Genomic DNA, 26002 nt, shown 5'->3' on the forward strand with positions numbered 1-26002 from the left:
AGTCTGATATCCCGAGCTATTACTCATGGCCATTGATCCTACGATCAGACTGCCTCTTCAGGAGGATCTTCTGTCACAGCAGCAGGGAATGGTCCTCCACCCCGAACCTGTCCAGCCTCCTCCTCCATTTCGGCCTTCCTTCGGCTGCCTGACCAGGCTTCTTGTTTCAAGTCCCCTATTCTAAACCGCTTCCTTAAGGGCATTACTCCTTTGTTTCCTCCAACTCCTTATGTGATTCCCCAGTGGGACTTGAACCTGGTTCTTACCTATCTGATGTGTGCTCCTTTCAAGCCACTACATAACTGTCCTCTCAGACTCTCAATACTTAAAACCGCCTTTCTGGTTGCCATCACCTCTGCTCACAGGGAGAGTGAGCTACAGGCCGTTTCTTCTGAGCGTCCTTTCCTGGCTGTTCATCCGGACTAGGTTGTCCTCCGCACTAGGCTTTCTTTCCTTCCCAAAGTGGTTACCTCTTTCCATATAGGACATACCTTAACTTTGCCCACCTTCTTTCCGCCTGCCATCCTGCTAAAGAGGAAGAGAGGTTCCACCGTCTGGATCCAAAACGTGCACTTTCATTCTATCTGGATCTCACAAAATAATTCCGGGTTGATGACCAGCTCTTTGTCGGTTATGTGGGCGCCAAGAAAGGTCGGGCTGTGCAAAAGCGAACCATTTCCCGATGAGTCATTCTTTGCATCAAAATCTGCTAGTCCTTAGCAAAAGAGGAACCTCCAGTTGGGTGCGTGCCCATTCCACCAGGGCGACAGCAGCTACTACTGCTTTGGGACGTGGAGTACCCCTTGTTGACATCTGCTAGGCAGCTACGTGGGCTTCACTGCACATGTTCACCAAACACTACTGTCTGGACAGCCAAGTCCGGAAGGACGGCTTCTTTGGCCATTTAGGTTCTCTAGGACGTTCTGGTGAGAACTTGGTTCGCAGACCCACCACGGGGTTGGTATTGCTGGGGTATCTATTCTAAGGTGAAGAATCCGTAACTAATTGTCTCTTTCAGATGAACAAGTTACTTACCTTGTAACGATAACAATATATCTGTAAGAGACATAGATGAGTTATGGATTCCTCCCTATCTGCGAACTAACTTCTAGGGTAAGGGACTCCCTTTCATGGCCCTAGTTTTCGTGCTCCAGTGGTCAGTGTCTTGCATGCCTCTGCGCTTCTGGCGTGGAATGTCGTGTAAAGAACTGACGTCAGCGTGGCGTCGAAGTAGATACTGGAACGTCATTCCGGGGACCACAACGCCAACGATGAACCCGGAGTCGACCAACATATCCATCGACGCGCAGAGGTACTGCTGAGAAAAATATTCTCTGTATCCAGTCTCACGCCTAGGGGTAATTCTAAGGTGAGGAATCCATAACTAATCTGTCTCTTACAGATATATTGTTACCGAAGGTAAGTAACTTGTTCATTAACTTGCACCAATGCCCATGACTTTGTGTAGCTACTCAAAACCCATTTTATAAACCCGACAGGGAGTCCAAAGTGTTGTAAAACTTCCTGTAGATATGGCCAATGCACCCTGTTGAATGCTTTTTTGTGTCGATGGAGAGGAGCATGTGGTCCATGTTATAGCGATGTGCTTTATCGATAATGTGGAATAATCTCCTGGTGTTGTCGGCACACTGACGGTTAGAGACAAATCCTGCCTGGTTTTGATCGATCAGGCCAGGGAGAAGGGGAGACAGTCACGATGCAAGGATCCCGGTAAATAGTATAAAATCAACATTGAGAAGTGAAATCGGCCTATAGGAAGCACACTGGCATTTGTCCTTCCCAGGCTTGGGTATGACAACCACCGCTGCCTCTAGCATTGTGGAGGGCAGAGAGGAAGTGGACCCCTATTGCGTTGTACAATCGAGTGAGGACGGGGGCCATGAGGTTACAAAAGTCTTGTAGAAGAGGGCGGAGAACCCATTCCGGCCCGGGGATTTAAGCAGCTTTTGTTTCGAGATAGCAGTTATCCCCTCTTCTATTCTAATAGGTGACTCTAGTGTTTCAGCCTGTTCAGAAGTGATGTTGGCTGTTGCGACATTCCGCAGGTACTGAATGGGTGCTTCAGGGGAGAGAGTTTGTGCTATATAGAGATCAGCATAGAATTGACGAAATGTCTCTGCAATTTGCTAGTCTGCGTCTTTCTCTTCTCCTGCTGGGGTGAGTATTAAGGTAATCCCTGTGGTTTGTCTTTGCATCCGCAATCTGTTGGCCAACAGCTTCACGCATCTATCTCCCCCATTGTAAAATGTGTGACGGAGTCTAAGCGCTGCATATTCTGCCCTGTATATATCTGAGGCGTTTAGCTGGGCGCGTGCAACGTCCAGCTGTTGCCAGACTCGTGGGGCACCTGTCCTTTGGTGGATGCGCTCCAGCCCTTGCACCTGCTGTGTCAGGAGTGCTCGCTTATCCCTACGGGCCTTATTGTCAGAACCTGCTATTGCGATAAATTCTCCCCTAACAACCGCCTTCAAAGCGTCCCAGAGAATAGCCACTGGAGTCTCTGGTGAATCATTTGTTGCCAGGTAATCTTTTAATGTCTTAATATGCTGGATCACCTCATGGCGATGTAGTAATTTGTCCCTGAGATGCCAGCGCCGTGGCGGGGGGGAGCTGTTGTGCAGGGAGAGGGATAGGAGGACTGCTGAGTGATCTGAGAGCGAACGAGGTGAGATCTCTATTTGCTGAATGTACGATTGTACATCTTGTGATCCTAAAAAGTGATCTAGTCTCGCAAATGTTTTGTGGGAGTGCAAGTAAAAGGTATATTTCCTGTCTGTGGGGCGCATGGTTCTCCAGATGTCTATAAGGCCTACCTTTCGCAGGGTCTGAAGTCCCTCCTTAGAGAGGGCTCCTGTCTGCCCCTGCCTCTGGGCGGATCTGTCAAGTGTGTTGTCAAAGACCAAATTCAGGTCCCCTCCAGTTGCACCATCCTATCTGAGGACCAACCAATCTCCCGCACTGCCCTCTGGAGAAATCCCTACTGACCCTCGTTTGGGATGGAAATTGAGCTGATGGTGAGAGTGTGTGTGCCAAGCGTGAAGGAATATGCTAGTAACCGACCCTTCAGGTCTGCTAGTTTGGGACCTAGTTTCCCGGGGAAAGAGGAGGAGAGGAGAATGGCTAACCCTGCTGTCTTGGTATGCATGGACAAGAACAATTGTTGGGGTAACTTCTTGGAACGGAGCCTGTGGGTATCTCCGGGGTGATGTGTGTCTCCTGGAGGAGGCAAATATGTGCCCCTTAGTTTTCGAGATAGGAAAGAATAGCACGCCTTTTAATAGGGTTATTGAGCCCTTTAACATTCAATGTGAGTATCTTAATGGATTGTGGCATATTAAAGTTCGGGTAGAGAGGCTGGGAAACGCAATTTTGTTAAGAGATAAAAACGGTGTGGATCTGTAAACAAAGAAACTGCTAATCTATACTTATGACGCGGCCTAAAATTAGCTTCAACATTTAGATTTAGGGAACATGGGGAGATGCGGAGACTGAACAAACCTAATTTAACACAACAAACAGGGAACATCACTCACAAACTATTGTGATTGTCCTGGGTGGTAATTCCCATGGGAGAAGGGTAGATCCAGTCGAGACGTCGTGGCCCACTTGTACCCCCACGATCCCACCCCCTTCAAGAGGAAGCTAGGAAGGGACCCAGAAGACTAGCTATGGTATAGCGCCAGGGAAACAAGGAAACAGCTGGACCAGTTCATGCCGGGCCCGCAGAGTCCACTTCCAGGGAGGCCAGCACTGCCTGTTGCTCCCTTGCAATTGTTTCAGAGTCCGGACGCAGCCGAGTCACAGAGCGACCCACCGTTTTCCATCTATGAATGTCCCGGGCCCTCCAGGGGTTCATGCGGGAGATTCAGCAGCCGATGAGCCCCCATTAGGGAGCGGATTTGATGGATCTTATCATTCAGTTGGAAGATAAGTTGGAACGGTTGGCTCCAAGAGTATGTCACCATGATGTCTCGGAGATGGGACGTAATCGGGCAGAATGCCTTCCTTTATTGCAACGTGGAAGCTGCGAGGTCCTGGTATAGTGTAGGATGATGCCCTTGATAATGGACTGGGTGGCTATGCCGTACTTTCTGAAGAATGCGCTCTTTTAATTGATAATCATGGAGGCATGTAGGTATATCAGTAGGCGGAGCCGGGGAGGGCCTCCTCCGGCCAACCCGGATGGGTGCGATCCAGCTTAATTTCCAAGTCTGTGGTGGCCCCTAGGATAGACATAACAAGCTTTGGCATAGCCAATAGGTCTCGCCTTTTGGACCTTAACAGTTAATGTTGTTGCACTAAGGATATTGTGCTGCATAACTAAATACTTATAAGGTCCCAAAAGCGAGACCTAGTGGCTATAGATATTATATTGGCTATACCAATATAATGTCACTTCTCTTTAATGGGCTGGCATTAAATGCTGTCTTTGAACTGCTTTATCAAAATGCAAACTATCTATTGCTCATCGCTCTGTCACATATATTTATGTCTGCCTATTTGTCTGCCTGTGTCTGTCTGCCTATCAGCCACTTGCATAACAGCCGCCAGTATCTGTATATCGATCTGTATTTTTCACAATGCTATCTATCTATCTATCTATCTATCTATCTATCTATCTATCTATCTATCTATCTATCTATCTATCTATCTATCTATCTATCTATCTATCTATATATCTATATATCTATCTAACTATTTTTCTATCTATTACCTGGGCATGTGCCTCTGGAAACAAAAGCTGTTTGTAAAGATGCACAGGTAATGCACACTTTAAATATTACATTTTCACGACGATTCTGGCAAATAATAATCGGCTTAATCTCGCCTTTCTGGGTTGTTATTATCCAAAGCAAAGAGGCGGGCTGGATTCCAGACTGAATCATTGTAATCACGTAAGCCAGCCACACAACCTCTTAATATGCAAAAGTTCCTGAGATAATAAAACCGCAAATAAACATGGTTTTGTTCTACTTCAGGTAATGACATTATCGGGCAAACAGAATCTACTTTGGGGGAGAATTCGACGTGAACGTTGTTTATTACAGCATCTGAACAAGACAAGACCTGGTCTTTTGACTTTGAACCACTACCAAATTTCAGGCTGTGAGGGAATTGTTCTACATTTCCTGACAAATTGAGTTAAGCGGACATTAAGTGGGCTTTAAGAAAACAAATGGCCATCTTTATCACAGGTGGACACTGATGGCTTAATGGGGCCTGGGCTGATTGTATCACTTCTAATGGTTTGACAGGAAGCATTAGGGGTTTTTGCATAAAGAACTGGCATGGCGAACCCTGCTAACACAGACCTGTCGAGCGCTCTGGATCCCTTTGTGCACGGAAGCAGATGTTTGTATGTATACCATGAGCTGGCATTAGAGCAAGCAACAGATACCTGTACGGATGCCAGGTTGGAGCATTTTTTTTACAGCAGGAGCATGTTCCGAGGAAGTGCAACCGTGCCCTCTATCCTAGGTAATTCCCAGCGGGGCCTAATAAATCCCAGCTAGGTTTTCAGTAACCGGCTTTCCCAGCACTGGCTGCGCGCGCGATTTCTCGAATACTCGCAAACCAGCGAAGGAGCAAACAAATCGATGCAGACAGATTTGCATTATCTGGCCATTTGAAAATTCACACAGCCTTTTCTTCTGCACAATCTCTTTTATGATCTTTAATAAAACGTGGGCCTATTTCTAAGAAGCGTCAAAGCACGTTACAGCAAAGCTGTATTTATTCTCAAGGTGAGAAGCAGGTTTGTTTTGGTGGTATTTCAAGTTGTTGGGGGTATGAGCGGCTCATTTAGGCACGTGTCAGCAGTATTTGAAAGTGGTAGAGATGGCAGCGGTATTTGACATTGTTAAATTGTATGTATTTAAGCCTTCCTTCAGCAAACCAAAACACAACACATGGTGCAATGAGATGCCAACATTAGGCACAGAGAAATATACTGCTGACAAATGTAAATTCCGCAAACCAGGAGCTAAGGTATCAGTAGTGCAGCAGTTTCAGTGGCACCGGAGCTCAAGAAATATATGAATCAACTGCATCCCATTTACGCTGTCTTTTATTGCCCAACCAAAGAAAAGCGGGGCATTTTCTTTGCTAGCAATAGGGCCCACAAAGTCCTTGCTATACCACTGCCGCCAACATACTTTACCACAAAAAACATTACATACTACCAACACAAATCTGTTTCCATTATTTGGCTAGCACAAGTGACATATTTAAATATCGCTGACACAAAACGGTTTATTTGATGTGGCTTATGATGCAATGAGGTATTGGGGACCGAGCTACATAAACCTACATATTTTCAATTTGAGCCATATTGTACTAATTGAACTTGCCCAGAACACACATTTTGTAGTGCAGTGGCAACGCTGGGATTAGAAATACCACCCCCTGCCCCGTTTTCCGGATCAGGAATTTAGTTACTTTTCCACAGCTCTTCCCTCAGCCTGTCCTTACAAATGCCTCAAATGTAAGCACACTTCCCGCCCATCTGCAAGGCTTCCTGACAAAAACACAAAATGACGGATTCTGAAGGAGGCTTTGCCTCAAACATTCAAACCCTAGACCGCCGTTGTCCGTGGACAGAGGCAGGTACCTTGCACCCCATTAAACAAACACTGTGCACTCTCACTTTTCTTTGACATTTTATTTGGCTGTGACAAATGAGCAACGGTTGGATTATAACATAATTTGTCTTGTCTTTATTACCAGCACAAAGGACACCATTCATTAATTACTCTGCAGTCGCAGCTTAACACTAGCTGGAAAGGTCCCTCTCCGGACAGATGGCGGGGGTGGTGTTATTTATATTAATCAGCCAAAATCCTCAGCAAGGATTACTCTTCCTGAGACTACCGTGATTTATTTCTTTTTACTTCACCCGCCCTGAACATTTTTGGCTTCCCGAGATTTCTCTATTAGGGCGAGATTCGAAGGGAATCTTAAACGGAAGCAGTTTTTTTAAAGTGTTTATTTGCAAAACCTTCAGCAGGCTGCTGTGGTTCTGCGGGCGTTGGTGGATAGAAAAACAGGCCCGTCCCTGTTATGCGGGAGTTTCATTGTTGCTTCATCGCTGCTAGTGAAAGTATCTGGGGACTGGGAGGTGATAGTTCAGAGCGAGTTTGCCCGTCATTTTGTGTCACATCGCGTCAGGAGACCCACCAGAGTTCCAAAACAAGCACAAGCGCACGCGGCAGCAGGGGGAGGGGGAGAGGAGGAGAGGAGGGGGCCTGCGCGATTCCCTTGTGAGAGCGAGCGGCAAGGTGCGATAATTGATACCATATGGCGCTGCCGCTCGCTCCCCCAAGTGAATCGCCTCACGTGCACGCGTTGCCATTGAAGGCAATGGAACGCGTGCACGTTTTTGGGGAAAAACAGCAGCAGGGGGAGGGGGGAGAGGAAGGGGCCTGAGCTATTCCCTTGCGGGAGCGAGCGGCAAGGCGCGATAATTGATACCATATGGCGCTGCCGTTTGCTCCCGCAAGTGAATCGCCACACATGCACGCGTTGCCATTGAAGGCAATGAAACGCGTGCACGTTTTTGGGGAAAAAAGGAACCGTTGGCTAAAGGTCTCTTCCTATACAGCGCATGCGCGCTGCGTAGGCAAAACCTAAAAAGACCTCTGATGAATGACTCAATATCCTGACTTTCCCCTCCATGCTCAATACTTCTAATGCGAATATTGTTCCGCCTCGAGCGATTCTCCAAGTCTTCGGCGTGGGCCTGGAGGTCCAAGTGCTGGTCTTTGATGCGGTTCATCTCCTGTTGAAGTTGCTCGATTTCTCTTTGTCTCTGTTCGAGCTTTACGTTTTTAACGTGTCGGCTCCACCCCCCCCAGCGCGTCCACATCCCTCCTCACTTCCTTGAGCTCCTACGACAGCTCTGTCTTCATCGTTTTCAGGTCCTCCTGCAGCGAAGCAAAAAAGCGCTTCAATGAAGGAGTGAGTGAGTGGGGCCTCGGGGTATCCCGAATCTGTGGGGTCCTGCGCCTCCGTTGGCTGCGTAGCATTGCCAGTCGATTTAAGGAGAAGGTCTTTGACTGAGTAGTTCTTTTTTTTCCTTTGTTAACTGCAATTTTGGCATCCTGGCCATTAGAGGGAGTAGGGCGAGTACTGTGGTAGTTCTGCTTAGCTACTGGTCGGAGTGGGATCTGTCTCCGCCACTGCACCAAGAGAAGCGTTAAATGAAGGAGAGTCTCTCTAGGGCCCAGGACACCGCCCAGTGACTTCCCTCGACAGCTTTAATTGTTGGGTGATCACTCCAAGGAGAGGCTGTTCAAATGCCGGCCCCCGCGCATGTGGAGCAGGGTATCCTGGTAGGGCGATATAGCGTGGACAGTCTCCCTATATGGCAAAGTCTTTGTGGGTTAACTCTCCTGGTCCCTCGCTGTACAACTGAGGTCTCCTGAAGCGCAGTCTCCCCTGTGGTGAAAGCAGGACTGGGCCCCCCTCTCCTGGGCTGCTTGGCTCTTAAGTGACTGGTAGGTGCATCAGGGGGAGGCAGAGACTCGTATCACTGGGTAATGGAAAGCCACGGGCTCCTCAGCAGGGAGTGGGGGCATACAACTCACAGCCCTACTAGGCCTAGTTCAGGCCCTCACCCGTCCTCTGTTCAATCCCCAGATCAACCTCCGCCCTCCGATTCTGCTGCAGCCTCCGCTCCCCGTCGCTGTATCTTGGCTGCTCTGACCAGCTCTCGTCCTCCCCTGCTCACCTCCTTGCTGAATCTCTGCTCCACCCCACGGGGCCATCTGCCCTGGGGCCGTCGGCAATGTCGGAACACCCTGTGATAAGTCTGTGGGATCACCAAGGCAGCTGCACACCGTCTCGGGCAACCAGGTCCAGACCCCTCAGGCCCCAGGCAGGATGACCTTGCCGCGTCCGGAGGAGCGGGCCGGCGTGCTCACCAGGGCCAATGGGGCTGCGGCGATATTAGACCAGTCCATGCCGCCCGAGCCACGACACGCCTCCACGGCCAACTGGACTAGGTCCACTTAAGTCCAAGGCCATGTTAGCCACCCCCTCTATGCCTGTGGGGGTGTGGACCGGTAGGCTCTTCAGGGCCGATGAAGCTGCAGCAAAACGGAACAGCCGGCGCCTTCCGTACCACGTCACACCTCCGCGGGCAGCAAGCCAGGTCCGTCCAAGCCAGAGTCTCGTTGACGGGCCCTTGATAGGGGACACACCAGCAGCTCCCTGCACCGCCTCACTACTTCGTGCCTCATGGTCGTCACTGAGCCAGCCTCCCGCAGGAGCCGGCCTGCTGCCCTGTTCTCGCTCCTCGGTTCACGAGGCTCCTTTCACCGTCAAATCTCGGCGTTGAGTCACAGCACCGTGTCCCGGTTGCTTGGCTAAGGCGGGACTAGGGCTTCTTGGTCACGCTAGTCAAGACTTGGCAGTGGACCCAGGCAGTCTGCGGAGCAATGAGCAGGCACGTCCTACTTGCTCGCCATCTTGGCCACGACCTCTACCTTCTTTTTAAATGGAGGTTTTGATTTTGGTTTATCTTCTTTTTTGATATTGAAATCTGAACTGCTTTGTTTTTCTCTTGACTTGGCTTGCTCTTCTGATCTTTTTCCGACCGTCCTTCCCTCTCTGTTTCTTGGTGAACCCTGAAAGGTACGAGAGGAATGTGTATCAGTATCCTGATGCCTGTCTGGTTTTTTAATGTTATCACGGTTTCTAAGGTTATATCTCCTATCAGAGGGAACCTGTTGAGGAGACCCACCATGTGATAGTGATGTATTCTGCTTATTTTTCTGTTTTTTATTGTCCCAGATCTTATTAGAAGGGTCTGGTGTTTGCTTGGTGTTATCCTTTTCAGGATTTCCCACTACTTGTGGTTTCATAGGTCTAGCTCCCAAATTATCTCCACCTAATTTGGCTATGTATCTTCGATAATTTTGGGTAATTCTTGCTCCTGTTATGTAGGAGTACATTCCCTCAGGCGTTGGGGTATGGCTAGCGCTGCTGCCTTCCCTTTTATGAATGCTAACATAATTGTAGATATCTGGGCAAAATTGCCTAACAATTTCATCCCTAAGTTCGGAGCAGGTTCTGCTCCATACTCATTCTGTATTTGTCTTAATAACCCTGGTATCACAGCTATTGAAGGGATACCATGTGTTCTGGTATAGAAAGCAGCAAAAACTGCACCTCAAATGGTACAATCCTCTATCGGGGGAGCTATCCCCATTGCCAAGCAAATTGTCAGTATTCTGTGTTTTTCTTGTGGACCTGTGTGTGGAAACACTGTCTCTAACTGCACTATTTTCTGTGCTATCCAGAATGGCATTTGCTCACATTTAGTGGGCATTCTTCCCATAACTGCGTTTAATGTTTGTGGGGTAATTTTAGTTGCAGCTCCTTATAGTTGGCCTGCTGGTGTAATTTTAGTTGATTGAAGTGTGAGCGCTCTCATAATGACCTGTGTTAGATTTCTGTAAAGTTTTATTATTTCTTTGTGAAGAGGACCTAAGTCTGCTATTGGCATTGTGCCAAGTCTGAATGCGGTGTGTAAGCTGCTAGGACCAGCCAAGTCGTTCTGTCTCTGCTGAGTTTCACTTTTTCTGTGGTGTGTGAGAGGGCACCTTTAAACCAGTTTATATGCTCCTGGTAACTGAGCGGAACTTCAATGTCCTCATACGGACAATATTCTTCCGGTATTTCATCCGGAGTGTAAGAATGAAATGTATTTGTGCGTGTATCTGCAGGTGTGAATTTAACCCATGAATAGAATACCTCCATCCTGAATGACTCGTGAGCCTCAATCATGAATGTTATAGTCCCGCCTAAGGTTGAGGCTCCAAACTCTGCTAATTTTAAAGTAAGTGCATTTCTGCCATTATCTATAATGTTTATTACACATTCCTGCTCCCCTTCTCCCACTGCATTCACATGTAATGCTGCTGCAGCGTTCACTTCGACAGACATTGTTAAAAGGGAGTTACAAAACAAAACAACAACAAAAAATGAGAAAAAGGTTTCATGCACAATGTAGGGAACTACAGTCCTTCAAGGTTGAATAAACCTACAGCCAATTGTCAAGTACCACGCACCTCGAAAACTTGGACTTCCACAGGAGCAGATGACTATTCCTCTAATCCGGAACTCCACTGAGAGCGCATGATGAAATCCACTGCCAGTAAAGAGGGGGAAAGGGGGAATGGGATAAAAAGAGAGACTCAACTGCTGTACCTCTTCCTCTCGGGAATTTTAGCAAGACTACCTGGCACCTGAAACACAAATGACACCATTAATACATTCCTTACCCCGCCCAGAATCTAGACTAAAACACTCTATACGCTTGCCCCTTATGCATCTCCTACCTTCACCACCGCAGTGGTTAGCTTCTCCCTTAAATGTTGCAGTTGTATTATTTCATTGAAGAATTTTTTTAATTAATTTTCTTTTGTTTCTTTTTCTTACAGACGGCAGATGAAATGGGTTGGTTGGTAAGTATAATATATATATATTTCTACATACAAAGTATGAAGATTAGAAATGATGTAACTGCCTTTACTTATAGTTTACTTTTGTATTCCAAAATGAATAACCTTTTGTTTTAAAGATTGTCGTCGTATATTAGCTGAACAAGGGCAGGGTTAATACTAAGGAATATTCTGGAATAGTTCTTTTCAAATGAAAGTTCAAACTGCCCAAGTGCGCTGAAAGAATAACTCTGCTGATTCTCATACAGTCAAAAAATAATGTTCACCACCTACACAATTGAAGTCACAGATAGAATAGGCTCTGTAACTAAAGTCAGAACTATAACTACTGAGCTTGGTTGGCAGAATGTTAGTTGCATGTAAATCGTTGATGAGGACTGACAGCGCGCTGCAAACGAAAAAATACTGCTGCTCTGAAACTCCTTTCTGTGGAATGATTGCGCTAGATAAAGAGATGCTCAGCTTTAGCTTTCCTGCAGATATTGTAGTGAAATGACAATTGACAAGTTCGTATTTTGAAACAACTTACTTGCTGTGAGAGAGGCTTCTCCCACACCCCCAACTCACGGTTCTAGAAGAAACTGTTAACCAGCTGGTGAGCTCTGGAAACTCCCGCTACGCTTCACTAAGCTTTGGGAGGGATGTCAGGCAGAGATACGATAGAGAAGAAAACTCCCATGACTGGATTTCTATAGTGGAGAACAGGCGGAAAGAAACGCATCCATTCGCCGCAAAAAGACGGTTGGAGTGCGCCGTGCAATTAACGCACGACCGCGAACACCTGCTTACTTCTCAGATAGCCCCCAAACACTAGAACCACAACCCCAGGATCAGCATAACCGCAGCGGCCGCAATATTGGAACACTAAGTCCCCTACAAACCACTAGGGGGTGAATCAATAATTTAGCAACTTCTTGCGCCTGAAGCCTGCCTGGGGGTGGAAAGGGCTTCTGAATTGGCCAGTCTTGACACCAATACATAGGATATGCCTACTCAGCTGTGGCGGATTTCTTTCCTCCCACTTCAGATGTCTCTGGGTAGTTGTGAGTAGGGATCTCTGAGAAAACATACCTGAACTACTCAGATTTGACTTTTAAATAGGAACTAAACCAACGTTGGGTGCCATGCTGTGTAGTTCCTACAAATCTATATAGGATCTGCGCGTTTAGACAACGGATGTATGACGTTACAACGCACACTTTTACAACGCATGCACTTACAACGCATTTTTTACAACGCATAATCCATTACAACGCATGACATTACAACGCAGGACACTACAACGCATTTTTAAAAAATACCTTTACAACGCATTACCATTACAACGCATACTACCTTTACAACGCATACCATTACAACGCATAATATTAAATTACATTTAAGGTAAGTATTAGATAGTATAGGGGTAAAAATTACTGTTCTAACTCCAGGGGGTGCAACAGTAGGGTAAGTGTTGGATAGTGTAGGGGTAAAAATTACTATTCTAACTCCAGGGGGTGCAACAGTAGGGTAAGTGTTGGATAGTATAGGGGTAAAAATTACTATTCTAACTCCAGGGGGTGCAACAGTAGGATAAGTGTTGGATAGTATAGGGGTAAAAATTACTATTCTAACTCCAGGGGGTGCAACAGTAGGGTAAGTGTTGGATAGTGTAGGGGTAAAAATTACTATTCTAACTCCAGGGGGTGCAACAGTAGGGTAAGTGTTGGATAGTGTAGGGGTAAAAATTACTATTCTAACTCCAGGGGGTGCATCAGTAGGGTAAGTGTTGGATAGTATAGGGGAAAAAATTACTATTCTAACTCCAGGGGGTGCATCAGTAGGGTAAGTGTTGGATAGTATAGGGGTAAAAATTACTATTCTAACTCCAGGGGGTGCATCAGTAGGGTAAGTGTTGGATAGTATAGGGGTAAAAATTACTATTCTAACTCCAGGGGGTGCATCAGTAGGGTAAGTGTTGGATAGTATAGGGGTAAAAATTACTATTCTAACTCCAGGGGGTGCATCAGTAGGGTAAGTGTTGGATAGTATAGGGGTAAAAATTACTATTCTAACTCCAGGGGGTGCATCAGTAGGGTAAGTGTTGGATAGTATAGGGGTAAAAATTACTATTCTAACTCCAGGGGGTGCAACAGTAGGGTAAGTGTTGGATAGTGTAGGGGTAAAAATTACTATTCTAACTCCAGGGGGTGCAACAGTAGGGTAAGTGTTGGATAGTGTAGGGGTAAAAATTACTATTCTAACTCCAGGGGGTGCAACAGTAGGGTAAGTGTTGGATAGTGTAGGGGTAAAAATTACTATTCTAACTCCAGGGGGTGCAACAGTAGGGTAAGTGTTGGATAGTATAGTGTAATATTATGCGTTGTAATGGTATGCGTTGTAATGGTAGTATGCGTTGTAATGGAATGCGTTGTAAAGGTAGTTTTTAAAAATGCGTTGTAGTGTCATGCGTTGTAATGTCATGCGTTGTAATGGATTATGCGTTGTAAAAAATGCGTTGTAATGGTAGTGCGTTGTAAAAGTTGCGTTGTAAAGGTTGTTCCCCTTAGACAACATAAACTAAGGGACTGGTGTTCAGACTGATTCTAGGCACCCCCACAAAATATGTTAGTCTATAGACCAGCTAGCTCACAGTGCCACTATGAGCCCTTCTTACCAAGGAGCGAATAGCTTTGGGCAATTATTGAACATGACAACCCTGACCCTTCAAGGATCGTGGAAACAGTACAGTATATTTCGCTCAGTCACCCGTGCTCACTTAGTCTCAGAGAAATACACAGAATAAACGGTGGGGACGTTTTCAATAGGCATTCATTGAACCAGCGTCATTCTAGTGTAAAATACGTGTGCTGCAACAACCATTAGACATAAACAGAAATATACTATTATGAGCACCATTAGAGTAAAGAAAAGGTAGATTTCTACCACAGTGCTGAAACAATGAATGAAAGCATGAAAGTCTTTCTCCTCTGGTTTGCCCAGTGAAGATGTAGTGCTTAAATACCCGAAAAGTACCCTCAGGGGTTCTACATAGAAGCGCACTATGGGCTTGTCGGGCAAGGATGACGACAGAGGTGACCCTTATTATTCGGAGTTATTATGCAGAAGATGGTAATCCTGCTGTGATACTGAGAATCCTCATGCATAATATATGAGGTTAGTTTTTCGGAGAAAACCACACAACAGTCTTGTAGCACCTAACTAGATAAAAGGTCAACGTCAGACCTGTAATGTAGTACAGTGGTAGGACAGATGAAGGTAAAAGGTTGTGTTACTACCAAAGCCTATATTGGAGTACATTGGGGCTCATAACAAGCCCTTGTGTGGGGCTGCAGGATCTGACGTCACACCGATGCGCGTGCAAAAGCTGTAGTATTCGGTGCTTCAGTTTTTGTGTGGGGCTGCTGGCTCTGACTTCATGCAGTACCGGATACGGTAGAAGGGTTGCCAGTTATGGAGATAAGAACTTGGGCGCTAGATATGGCGGCAAGGGCTGAGTCGATTTTACCTCTACCCTCTGCTGTTTCTCCTGTATTTACACATCGGTACGAAAAAGGGTGGCATAACCAGCAGAAATAACGTTTCCATCTGCGTTGTCCCCACACCAGACATTGCCATATTTTCGGAAGGTAAGCACAGTTAATGGGTTATCTACTGGGATTACCATTACTTCTCCAGCTAATACTAGAGATGTTTCCTGAAGGTGCAAGCAGAAAAGGGAGTTTTTACAGTTCCACACCCTTTATGCCTTCCTGTAATGACGAAATGATTGTTATACGCAGTCTTTCGTTTGTAGTTCTTGTATTCAAATTTTGAAGGGAAAAAAAACTAGCACTTAAAGTAAAACAAATTAAACAAATATCGTCTTTTAAATTGCATACATTTGATTAATGCATGGTCATAATATATTTTTCCACAAGTTTGGTGAATCATCGTCATCAGATGTCATCGGACTCGATATGTGTTTTGGGGAAGAAGTAGACTATGAGGTTAGTATCAACTTTGCCAAACATGGTTTTATTACAATGTTTTTGCACTCTGTGAAGTCCACTATTATTAAGCACATTTTTATCTACCTAGTAGGTCTGAACGCTCATGAACTTCTGTTGTTTAGCGTCTGATGTTGCATCATTAAAGATGTCAAAAGCATTCTGCAGAGGAGGTGCAGCGGTGCCCTCACTGTGCGTGTAATCATGCCATCTGGTGTCTGTTTTAATCATGTACCTGGTGAACAGTCAAAATAATCTGCTGTGATGTGTTTTACTGAAGGTTTGGCACACATATTCCCTCTGATACTGTTTGTGATGCCACAGTCGGATATCAATTTGGTTCCGACTCTCCTTATGTTTACCCTCTTCGAACCCATGCCCAGCTGCTCACTGCGCCTCCTCAGTCTCAAAACAGCCTTATTGCAATTTTTTTATTTATTTATAGTCTTTTATAAAGCACGACATGACCACCATGGTATTAGAGCGCTGTACAAAGAGAGAGCTGATGGGGGTTGTGTTACAGTAAAAACACCAATCTCATATGATATACCGTACATAGAATTATTTCAGTTCTTCACATGAGTGAGCTTCAAGCTCTACCTTTGCATTCACCTTACACCACCTTTTTCCTAGATAAGCTGGTGTTGAGGGCTGGAGCAGAATTACTGCTGACAGTGGTGAGACTGTTTCACATTGGGCAATCCATCTCCCTCCCAATGTTCTTTGCTCCACCTCACCTCTCGAAGAAGGAGGAGAGACTCCATCGACTGTATCACAAGAGAGCTCCAAGTTTTTATATTGAATGCACCAAAGATCATTGTGTGGGCGATCAGCTTGTGGTATTCTCCAGAGCAAAGAAAGGCAAGGTGGTGCATAAACGGACTCTGTCATGGTGGATAGTTCTTAGCACTCATACCTGCTATGTATTGGCCAAGAATCAATCTCCAGTCGGGCTGTGGGCTCATTCCTGCAGGGCCAAGGCTGCTACCACTGCATTGGCATGCGTAGTCCCTGTTATTGAGCCTTAACAGCCAGGTCCAATGGGAAAAGCATTTCACCCTTTCGGTTTTGTAGGACATTTAGGTCTTGGCCTACTCCACAGATACTCCTTTGGTATGTTTTCTGAAAGTGAAAATCTGCAGTTAGAAGCATCCCTCATAAGAACAAGTTACTTACCTTCAGTAACTTTCTTTCCGGTGAATAATCTACCTAACCCAGATACCTCAACTTCCTTTCACCTAATGGAGTGGTCTTCTTTTGTCACCCAAAAAGGTCCCAAATTAGAGATAAGCACCCTCGTGCCTCTAGGTGTTTTTTGGGGCTTTGAGAGCAGGGAAAGAGCCAAACAAGAATCTGACGTCAATGCACAAAGGTGGCAAGTATGCACTCCACTCTTTTACTGCTTAGGTGAAACGAGGCTAACATGGAGCCAACCAACACCACCCAGCAGTGCACGGAAGCACTACTATGAAGATTCTCGAAACCCAGACTGGCACCTGGGGAATATTCTAAAGATGAAGAGTCTGTGGTTAGATAGAGTATCCAACAGAAAAAGTGTTGCAGAAGGTTAGTAACTTGTTCTTTTGTGTTTAGCTGTTTTCAATACAAGCTAATTTCCCATCTGGCGCTAAGGTTAGATGGTCTAGCAGCACCAGAAATGACATTGTCGGTCCAGTGCTGTAAGCCACCCAGAAGACCACTCACAGTAAACAACTTAGCTCTGCAAACACTGTAAACATTGTTGTTCAGTGGGAAAGTACCTACAGATGGATTAGACAATTAGAAGGAGATGTTAACTGTCAAAATACCTAGGGATTTTTTCAGACACAGAGCTTCAAAATGAGAGGCTTTTGACCATTGTGAAAATTGCTGTACACTACCAAGTCTCAGCCGTCTACCCCTTTTAGCTGTGCTGAATGCATGGTTAGAAAATTAATATTTGAATTATGCGGGTTCTCTTATTTATTCTTCCCTAAATGTTCCATTGACGTGTTTGAAATTGAAAAGAAATGAAAAGACCAGATTCTTTTGGATTTCACAAGAGCTAAACTAAACAACCACACTGTTAAACGCAGGTTTCAGTTTGAGCATGGCTGATCCCTTTCTATATCACACATACAGGTATCCTTCCACCTTTTTATTCCCTGGCCCTAATTTTAGGGTACAGGAATATTCACAGTACAGTCCCCACGGGGACTAACAGCATAATCTCAGTGGTGTTGTTTAGGAGACCCTCATTTGCTCTAGTAGCAACATTCTTCATCATCGGGTCATATCCTGGTCCCTAAGAACCAGGATGGATTCAACCAGGTTCCAGGGAGCACTTTTAAGGTTGTTGTCTACCAGGGTCTAAAAATTAAAATACCTTTAAACTCAGTAGTATCCCTTTTAGTGGTAGGTGTATTTGGCATGGATAAAACAGTGCATCTCGGGTGATAGCTGTGAATGTATTGCCTTACACCCTAAACCAAGTCAACATGTTCACGTCCTGACTGATAATTGCTCAAAAATGCCTTACTCTTTCATCCAACGTGAGTATGTGCCCAGGAAAATAATGGCCTATTGCTAACCTGTCTCCTGCCCTAGCTCAGTCAGTTTGGGTAAACAAAACAGAATGACATAACATGCAAGGATCGCTGGAGTGGCTAGAAAGAGACAGGAGAATTTAAGTATCAAAAATTGAAATGACACCCATGACAAATGTGTGACTACAGAGACATATTCCCCCGTCTTCCTATGCCACAGTAGATGGATCCTAAATTGGGAATCCCAAATAGCAAACTTAACATTCTGACGGGTAGTCCCTTGCATGTTATGTGTATCTGTTAGAGACATCTAACCACATATTATTTAATTGAGAAACCTCCCCAGTTGTGATACTGGATCTGGGGACATTTTTTCCAAAGTATGTACACACGTCAGAAGAGGGCGTCGCGCAACCCCATACAGATTTCATTCGCCCATATAACCCCCTCGTCAAAGCACTGACATCAGTTTCTTCTTTTCTGTTGTTGCGACACGGATCCGGAGCGGTTAGAGGGGCATTTTTCAGCTCATCTCGATGGTTCGTCGAGGAAACAGTGTGTTTTTTCTTGCAATATCTTTAGGGTTTATGCCCTGTGGATCTTGTGTCAGTCAAATGTACGACACAGATCCTCACACCATCTGTATGTGGTGCCATGGAGAACATTACAACTCGGAGGAGTGTGGTTTCTGTCGTCGTGTTCGGTCAAAGGCATTGAGAAAGCGTAGTTAGAAAATCGTGGCGACGCAGTTAGCAGAGAGCCTACATCATGGCTGGTCCCCCTCAGAGTCCAGAGATCGCTCAATGAGCTGTTCACATAAGGGTTCTCCACCGTTGACATCCAAGGGGTCTCCAAAGCTGAAACGAAAACGGACACATAAGTGAGGCTTCTCGGACGCCGCCTCCTAGCCTCCGGTAGCGTAGTCTTTACAAGAGTCTCCCTGTTATTCCAGGAGCATCGGTGACTGTGGCACAAATGAGGGAATATAATGATTTTCTGCATAAATTCTTTGGGCTCAAGGCTCCCTTTGCTGCACTTTCTTGTCCCAAAGAGGTGGAGGGTGCCCTAACTGAATCGGTACCGGTGCGTTGGCCCTCTGGATCAGTTAGGCCCTCCGGATCTGTTCTAGGATCAGTAATGACACCGGTAACATCCCTTCTAGGCTACCACCTTCGGCGCCGATGTCTGGTCAACCAATGACGTTGGCGGTGCCGGTTGACGCCAATCCTATTACTCTTTCTGACAGCGATACAACACCACAACGGCACTGGCCGGTGTCGGATGTGGCGCCAATGGAGCTGCCTTCTTCGCGCAACTCTTTATTTGTCCCTAGAGAAACTACCACTGTTTTGGCTACTGGAATAAGCAGTTTTCAAGGTGAAGAGGAGGATATAAGGGATCAAAACCCTTTGGACAACACTGTACTGCCTCCTGTGGAATGAAATTGGTTGGCAGAACTGAGTGAGGCGAATGGAGTTCATTCTTCTCCAGTTTCCGACTTACTTTCTCCACTTGGTACGGCTACAGAGGTGAGTTCCTCTTTTTCTAAAGTGTTAAGGAGAGCAGCTGTAGTCTTGGATTGGCAACTTCCCTTGATGGATCTATCCACAGACCCTTTAATGAATGTACTTCACCAGGGGGAGACAGGAGTGGAGCCTTAACTCCCTTATAATGTTTCTGTATATGACATATTAGGAGCTTGGGCAAGGCCGGTAACCAGAATGCCAGTAGACCAGGCTGTATCCTATAGGCATTGACACGCCCCCGGGGATCCTGTTTTTCTCTTAAAACATCCCTCCACAAATGGTCTGGTTGTTCAAGCAGCAATAGCTTCTGTGGACCCAAATGTTCTCCCTCAAGTTCCACCAAGCACTGAGTCTCGATCGCAAGAAAGTTGTAGGAGAAATACTTTCTCTACCCTGAATGCAGCATTGCAGTCTTTGAATACTACGTGTGTTTCCGACAGGCTTTCCCATGCGTTAAGGGACTCAATGGAGAGTGTGCTGCCTTCTCTTCCAGAAGAACCTAGAAGTAAACTGCTACAGTCGGTGCAGGATGGCTGAGAAGCAGCTAAATTTACCATAAAAAGTGGTATGGATAACACAGATTTTGTTGGGAGAGCCATGGCTAAATCAGTTGTGCAATACAGACATGCATGGCTGCGTCAGTCTGGATTTTCTGAGGAGGTTCAGACTAGCCTAAAAGATATGCCATTTGATGGTGTGCACATCTTTGGTGTACACGCAGATTCCGCCTTGCAATGGTTTAGAGCAGGTCGGAGTGACAGAGACACCTAGACATTTCTTTCATTGTTTTCATTCCTCCTGAATTTTAAGGAAGGATTGTTCTGGTTGGTTAAGTGACTTATTCTTTAAGTGGCACACAGTGTAGTGCGTAATCCAGCTGTTAATGCTTATACGCTTATGGTTTTACGTGTGTCATCATGACGCTTATCCCAACATGTTACGATGATCAAGGGTGTTATATGAGCAGTTATTCCAATGGACTCTTTTTTAGTGGAGTCATATTCTTTAAAGTCACATGCCTGACTTTCCACTTTTAGTCGGTTAATAACAGTTTTTTATGTGTTTTTTTCTTTTCTGAACCTTTGTGGTTGTTGCCTGATACACAGGTCCTGCGGATTTTTCTTCGCTCTGAGGAAGAGCTTATACTCCAGAGTTGATAACCATTATGAGTAAAGCATCTTTTGGTAAGCAGTTAGATATATATACATGTTGAATTGGGATTGCTCAGCCTGTGAAGAATACCCTCAGTGATCTGACTTAAGATATAATAAATTCATGAAATGTAGTGTTCTCGATAGGGAAATTTTGATGATCAAGCTCCATGTAGTCTCTGTCTGTGGTTCACTTATTGAAAGATAGTTTTTGTGCAACTTTACTCTTTAAGTCAGAACAATTTTTGCTGTCCTATAATAGAAGGATGTTCCATTATTAGGATTGTACAGCACTAAGTGTCTGTAAAAAAGAAACAAAAAAAAGGTTTGTAGCCTACATTACCAGTATATGTGAGTTCAACTTCTACCTCTGGTATTAGCTTTACATCTAAGCAGTAGGTGATACTCCTTGTTGATGATAGTAAAAGTTATTTATTCTTGCTAGATTAAGTAGGTGGGAACAAGACATTAATATCTTGTGCGCCTTAAGACACTATGTTTATAGGTCGAGCCTAGAGTCCGCGCGCATGCGCTGCTCTGCGAGACTTGTTGTGGTGGAGTACGAGTAGAAGCCCTGCCCACACTCCGCCCATGTTTGTCATTGGCTTGTGTCTTTGTCCTTTGTAAATGCAGGCTTCTGATTGGGTAATAGGCTTGTTAGTCCCGCCTCAGTACTGCCTTGTCTTCATTAGTAACCTCCCATGGTGACTGGCCCCTTTACTTCGGTTGTTACACAGTACGCCTTCTTTAGTCTGTCAGCACTCTCATGTGCAGTTGTGACCACCGGCTTGTTGTTTATTTACAAGGGGCACTTCTGTGGGTGCGTGTGTGCGCACGCAGCACCTTTTATTCACGGCGCCCGTTTCACGAAGCTCAGCTGGCGTCACGCTGAGGAAAGAAGGTTCAGGCTCTTTTTAATTTACCCAGCACGGCAGCCTCAGCTGCAATAATGCCGAGCACGCCTTTGTTTTATTAATTGGGATCGCTGAAGCAGTGGCATGCTTTTTTTTCTGTTTATTTACTCCTCTGTAGTAATGGCGGCACCCGTGCTTTAGCTTTAAACATCTTAAGCTAAAGCGTGGGTGCCGAGATTGCTTCAAAAGTAAGGAAATAGACAATTCTTTGCTTTTGAAGCATTCTCGGCCCCCACGCTTTAGCTTAAGATGTTTAAAGCTGAAGCGCGAGTGCTGCAATCAATTTGCAATGCGCTGCGCTGTCAAGGATAACCTTGAATTCCCCCGCACTAAATATGGAAGTAAAAGCGTGCATCGCATGAAAGCTATGCCCAGAGCGTTAAGTGAAAAGGGTCAAGTTGGAACGCTTTGAGGAGAATTCATTCATGGGCGCAACAGAGAAGAAAAACATACATTAAAATTAAAAACATGGTAACATTAGGACGTATAGGCTGGTTTTGTTTTCGCTTTCGCACTCGGCAAAAGTGTCCCGGTATTTCTCGTAAATATCGCTTTCTTTTCCAGAGAGAACCTGTTGTCATCTGCAGGGAAATGATAGCGAAGTTCATAAATAGGTCCAGTCCTGCCTCCACATGCCCTTTATAACAGTTTATTGGCACACGACCCGCGTGAGTCACCAGTGGATTTTGAAAGTGATGGGGCGAAAAATGTTGTACCCCAATATAATGAGCGAGTGAGCGAACCGAGCAAGGCCGAACGGTAAAAGGAGGGTGCGGGGGTTTCTCCCCCGCAAGAAAAGTTAGAAAAAAATGGATTCAAATGGTGGGTTTTTTTCTCACATATTTACTGCAAATTGTTGAAAAAAGGGGATCCAAATATAGCATTTTAAAGCACAAATGTGAAGAAAACATTAGAAACAAATCAAAAAAATGCCCAATCCTCTAAATGGTCTGCTTGCAAAATGACCTCCAAGCCAAGCACACCCAACCAACGGAAACAGGCCCTCTAAGTGTTTCTCCCCTGTAACACATCTCTAAACCACCTATGTTTTCATTGTATATAATAATGAAAATGCTGCAGTTTGTTCCTATTTATCCTATGCAACTTACAACCACTGACAAAGCCAATAGTCCTGGCTGGTTGTAGGTGTAATGTCACTTGTATTATATATCTGGAGGCAATGACAGAAGAAGAAACAGTACCAGTGGGGGAGTCCACTATGCTAAGTACAGATTTTTAGCTTAACAGTTAAAGCCACGTTCATAATTACATCGGCTACCCCTATGAGTGAACCCCCCAGTTTTTTCATCCCACTTAAAGCCCTGCACACACAAAAGTGTGTGTGTGTTTCTTTTGTATATGGAGGGAGTCATGGTAGAAACAAAAGGACGCGCATTTCATGATTTCCCGATTTAAATCATGAAATGCGTGGCCTCTGGTTTCTACCATGTCTCCCTCTATATACAACAGAAACACACGCTGTGTGTGTATGTTGCATGGGCACATGGTAGAAACGAAAGGCCATGGACACTCATTTCTATTAAAACGAGACTCATGCCTTTCGTTTCTACCATGTGTCCATATACAACATACACACACAGCTTGTGTGTGTATTCTGTATATGGAGGGAGGCATGGTAGAAACGAAAGGCCAGAGACACTATTTTTAAATAAATTACATTCACCGCTCTGACAGCAGCAAAAGACAGAGCAGTTAGTTGCAAGTAAAGAGCTCGGCCTCGGTCGTCTTAATTTAAAATGACCAACCACTCTCCAAGCCTTTTATTCAAAACAGTCAGTTCTCTAAGTGCATCTAATAATAACTACAAACTCACCTATGGAAGAATGTTCTCGCGCCGGGCTCCTCGTGACTGGACTGCCAGACTCAGAGTGCAGACAGAGTGGCAACGGTGGAACACAACTGACTGGCTGCCTGGAAGGAACTGGTAAATTCAGGATTTGAACTCCTCCCCCAGGCCCCAGCCCACCAATCATTTATAAAACTAACAACTGTTGCTGGGTCTCGTGGGAGAGGCAGAGGCCACTGACAGCCCCACTGCAAAATTCTCTAAACTGGACTGCCCTGCCCCCAGCCATTGAAATTAATGGAGGGTTTCCGACTCCTTCCTGGGCTATAAGAATCATGCCCAAACTGAAACTAAATGCTGGCAGAGTGACACAGGCCGCTCCCACCAGTGTGTCCTTACAGCCCTGCTTTCTGACCCCAGGTCAAAGAAATCTTCGCCCAGCCAAGGCAAGCCAGAGCCAAGGGCCATCCTCTCCCCACCCCCTCTAAAAAAACAAGCATTTGCACTGCAATAGGTCTCGCATTTACGAGAGTTTGAGCGGTTGGCACTGTAAATGACAATGCCTTTTACTTATGTAAAAGGCAAGCCAGAGCCAAGGGCCATTCTCCTCCAACCCCTAAAAAAACCCAAGCATTTGCAATGCAATAGGTCTCGCATTTACGATAGTTTGAGCTGTTGGCATTTTAAATGACAATGCCTTTTACTTATGTTTTGTTTTTAAAACATAAATAAAAGGCCTTGTCATTTATAATGCCAATAGCTTGAACTCAAGGGCGAGACCTATTGCATTGCAAATGCCTGCGCCCGTACTATTAAAAAAAAATAATTGCGTTAGGAGAGGGCGTGTCATTTGAGAAAATAGTGCTCGGAGGCTGTAATAAAAGCCTACCGAGTAACAACATATGTAACAGGGAGTGTCGCCATGGGGGGTTACAAAATGAGACAAGGTGGTTCCAAGGAGGGACTACTAAGCCTATTGACCAATGAACAGCCGCATTTTACATTGGACAATGACACAAGCCAATGAAAAATATGGGCAGAGTGGGAGGAGCTTCAAGTCTCTACCTGAATACAGCGTTCCTCACAGAGCAGTTAATTCGCTGCTCAGGCTTTAACAAAAAAGGGGGGTGGGGGCTTATTTGGTCCATGTAGCAGTGTTCAGCAGAAGGAGTTTGTATTCGATCCACGTACCCACCTCTGTGTGTAGAAGATCACACTATATCCCTTGCATACTGTTAAATGATGGACGGTAAGACTACCCCTTTACTGTCAGCGAGTAGAGACCTAGTCGAGCTTGAAGTGTTTGGAAACTGTGTTTGAGAAGTACTTCAAAAGTATTTTAGAACTGCCTAAACTATTCCTAAATGAATATTATATAAAACTGTGTCCATATTTTTTTGTGAGGAAAAGGTGCATAGGATTTTAGTCTTTTTTATTTTTTAAGCACCACTGACTGACTCGGCCACAGTCTCAAAAGATGAAAAAATATCCCATATTTTTTTCTCCAAGTCAATAATACTTAAAGCAAAGATTGCTATAGTACAGAATCTATATTTTTTGGAGGACGGTCAAGAAACTGACTTCTCTTTTAAGTGTGAACTTCCAATATTCCAAAGCCACTTTCTTGGCATGTGTATCACAGCATGTGCAAGAAGCTTCTTAACTAAATGATCATTTTACCTTTTGTCTTTGAAGCCCACTGACCTCTCAGTTTCCCAAAGTTTCCATCTAGGATCTGTCAACTTCACTTCAGTCCCCTAGTTTTTCACTGTATTTGAAATAATTTGTTCCACCAGAAATTTTCAACAGTGATGTTCATGAAACCTTCAGCTTTTGTCATTAATTTGTTAAATTTCTGGGCTATGTAATTTTATAAAGGGGTCTCACAGCAAATGCGATTTGGCCATTGGCCTGCCATACTTCACCCACTATTTTCGGTTTTGCTATTGGTTATTTCAGGTTGGTGTCCGTGTTCTAAATATTGCAGCTATCGGAATGTCCTCACCTCGCAAACGTTGTCGTATACCTGTGCTTTCCCTAAAAAAACATGTGTGGAGGTTATAGAAATAGGCCCAAATATCCAAAGATGATTTAATTTACTACTCTAGCTCTTGTTCGCAACTATTTGGGGAAAATGCATTTTTAGGCAAAGATGTGGAATGAAAATACGGCGATGTTAGGGTACGTTTGTGTAATGTGTTTTGTTAAAGAGAATCTGCACACATCAGTCAAAAAGCCTGTAGTCTGTGAATCAGAGACAATCGGCAGAGGGTCCTCCTGAAACCATAAAGTAAGCAGTAAGCAAAACAAGTCACAAATATATAGAGATTTGAATACAGGTTTTTGTTGGGAATCACATGACATCGTAAAGCAAAGAGTACACAGATGCTGAAGTCTGAGATCATGAGAAAGGGGTAAGTTGACCTTCAGATGTAACAAAAATTAAAACTTTTTGGTCGGGCAAGTACTTACTATTATCTCGTCCTAGTAGTTAATCCCTTCGCTGCTGGGCCTTCCCTCCCCGCCCCCCTGTGCTAAGCCTTTTTTGGGCTATTTGGGGTAGTTCGCGCTTAGGCCCCAGTACATTTTTGACCACATAAGGTA

The 26002-nt window shown here is 45.0% G+C and overlaps 1 protein-coding gene across 8 annotated transcripts in view; it reads left to right on the forward strand.

Annotated features, from left to right (window-relative positions):
- Nucleotides 1-26002, forward strand: part of PARP4 (poly(ADP-ribose) polymerase family member 4) — a 2159601-nt gene that overhangs the window by 1445491 nt on the left and 688108 nt on the right. For 6 of the 8 annotated variants that reach the window (XM_085621544.1, XM_085621545.1, XM_085621546.1 and 3 more), the window contains exons 33-34: nucleotides 11466-11489; nucleotides 15407-15475. In XM_085621544.1, the coding sequence (XP_085477670.1) occupies nucleotides 11466-11489; nucleotides 15407-15475 (93 nt within the window). The remainder of the gene's footprint in view (nucleotides 1-11465; nucleotides 11490-15406; nucleotides 15476-26002) is intronic. The other 2 variants (XM_085621547.1, XM_085621549.1) reach the window with 1 other exon arrangement.

The sequence above is a fragment of the Triturus cristatus genome, chromosome 8 (genome assembly GCF_964204655.1).
Source record: "Triturus cristatus chromosome 8, aTriCri1.1, whole genome shotgun sequence".
Lineage (NCBI taxonomy): Eukaryota > Metazoa > Chordata > Amphibia > Caudata > Salamandridae > Triturus > Triturus cristatus.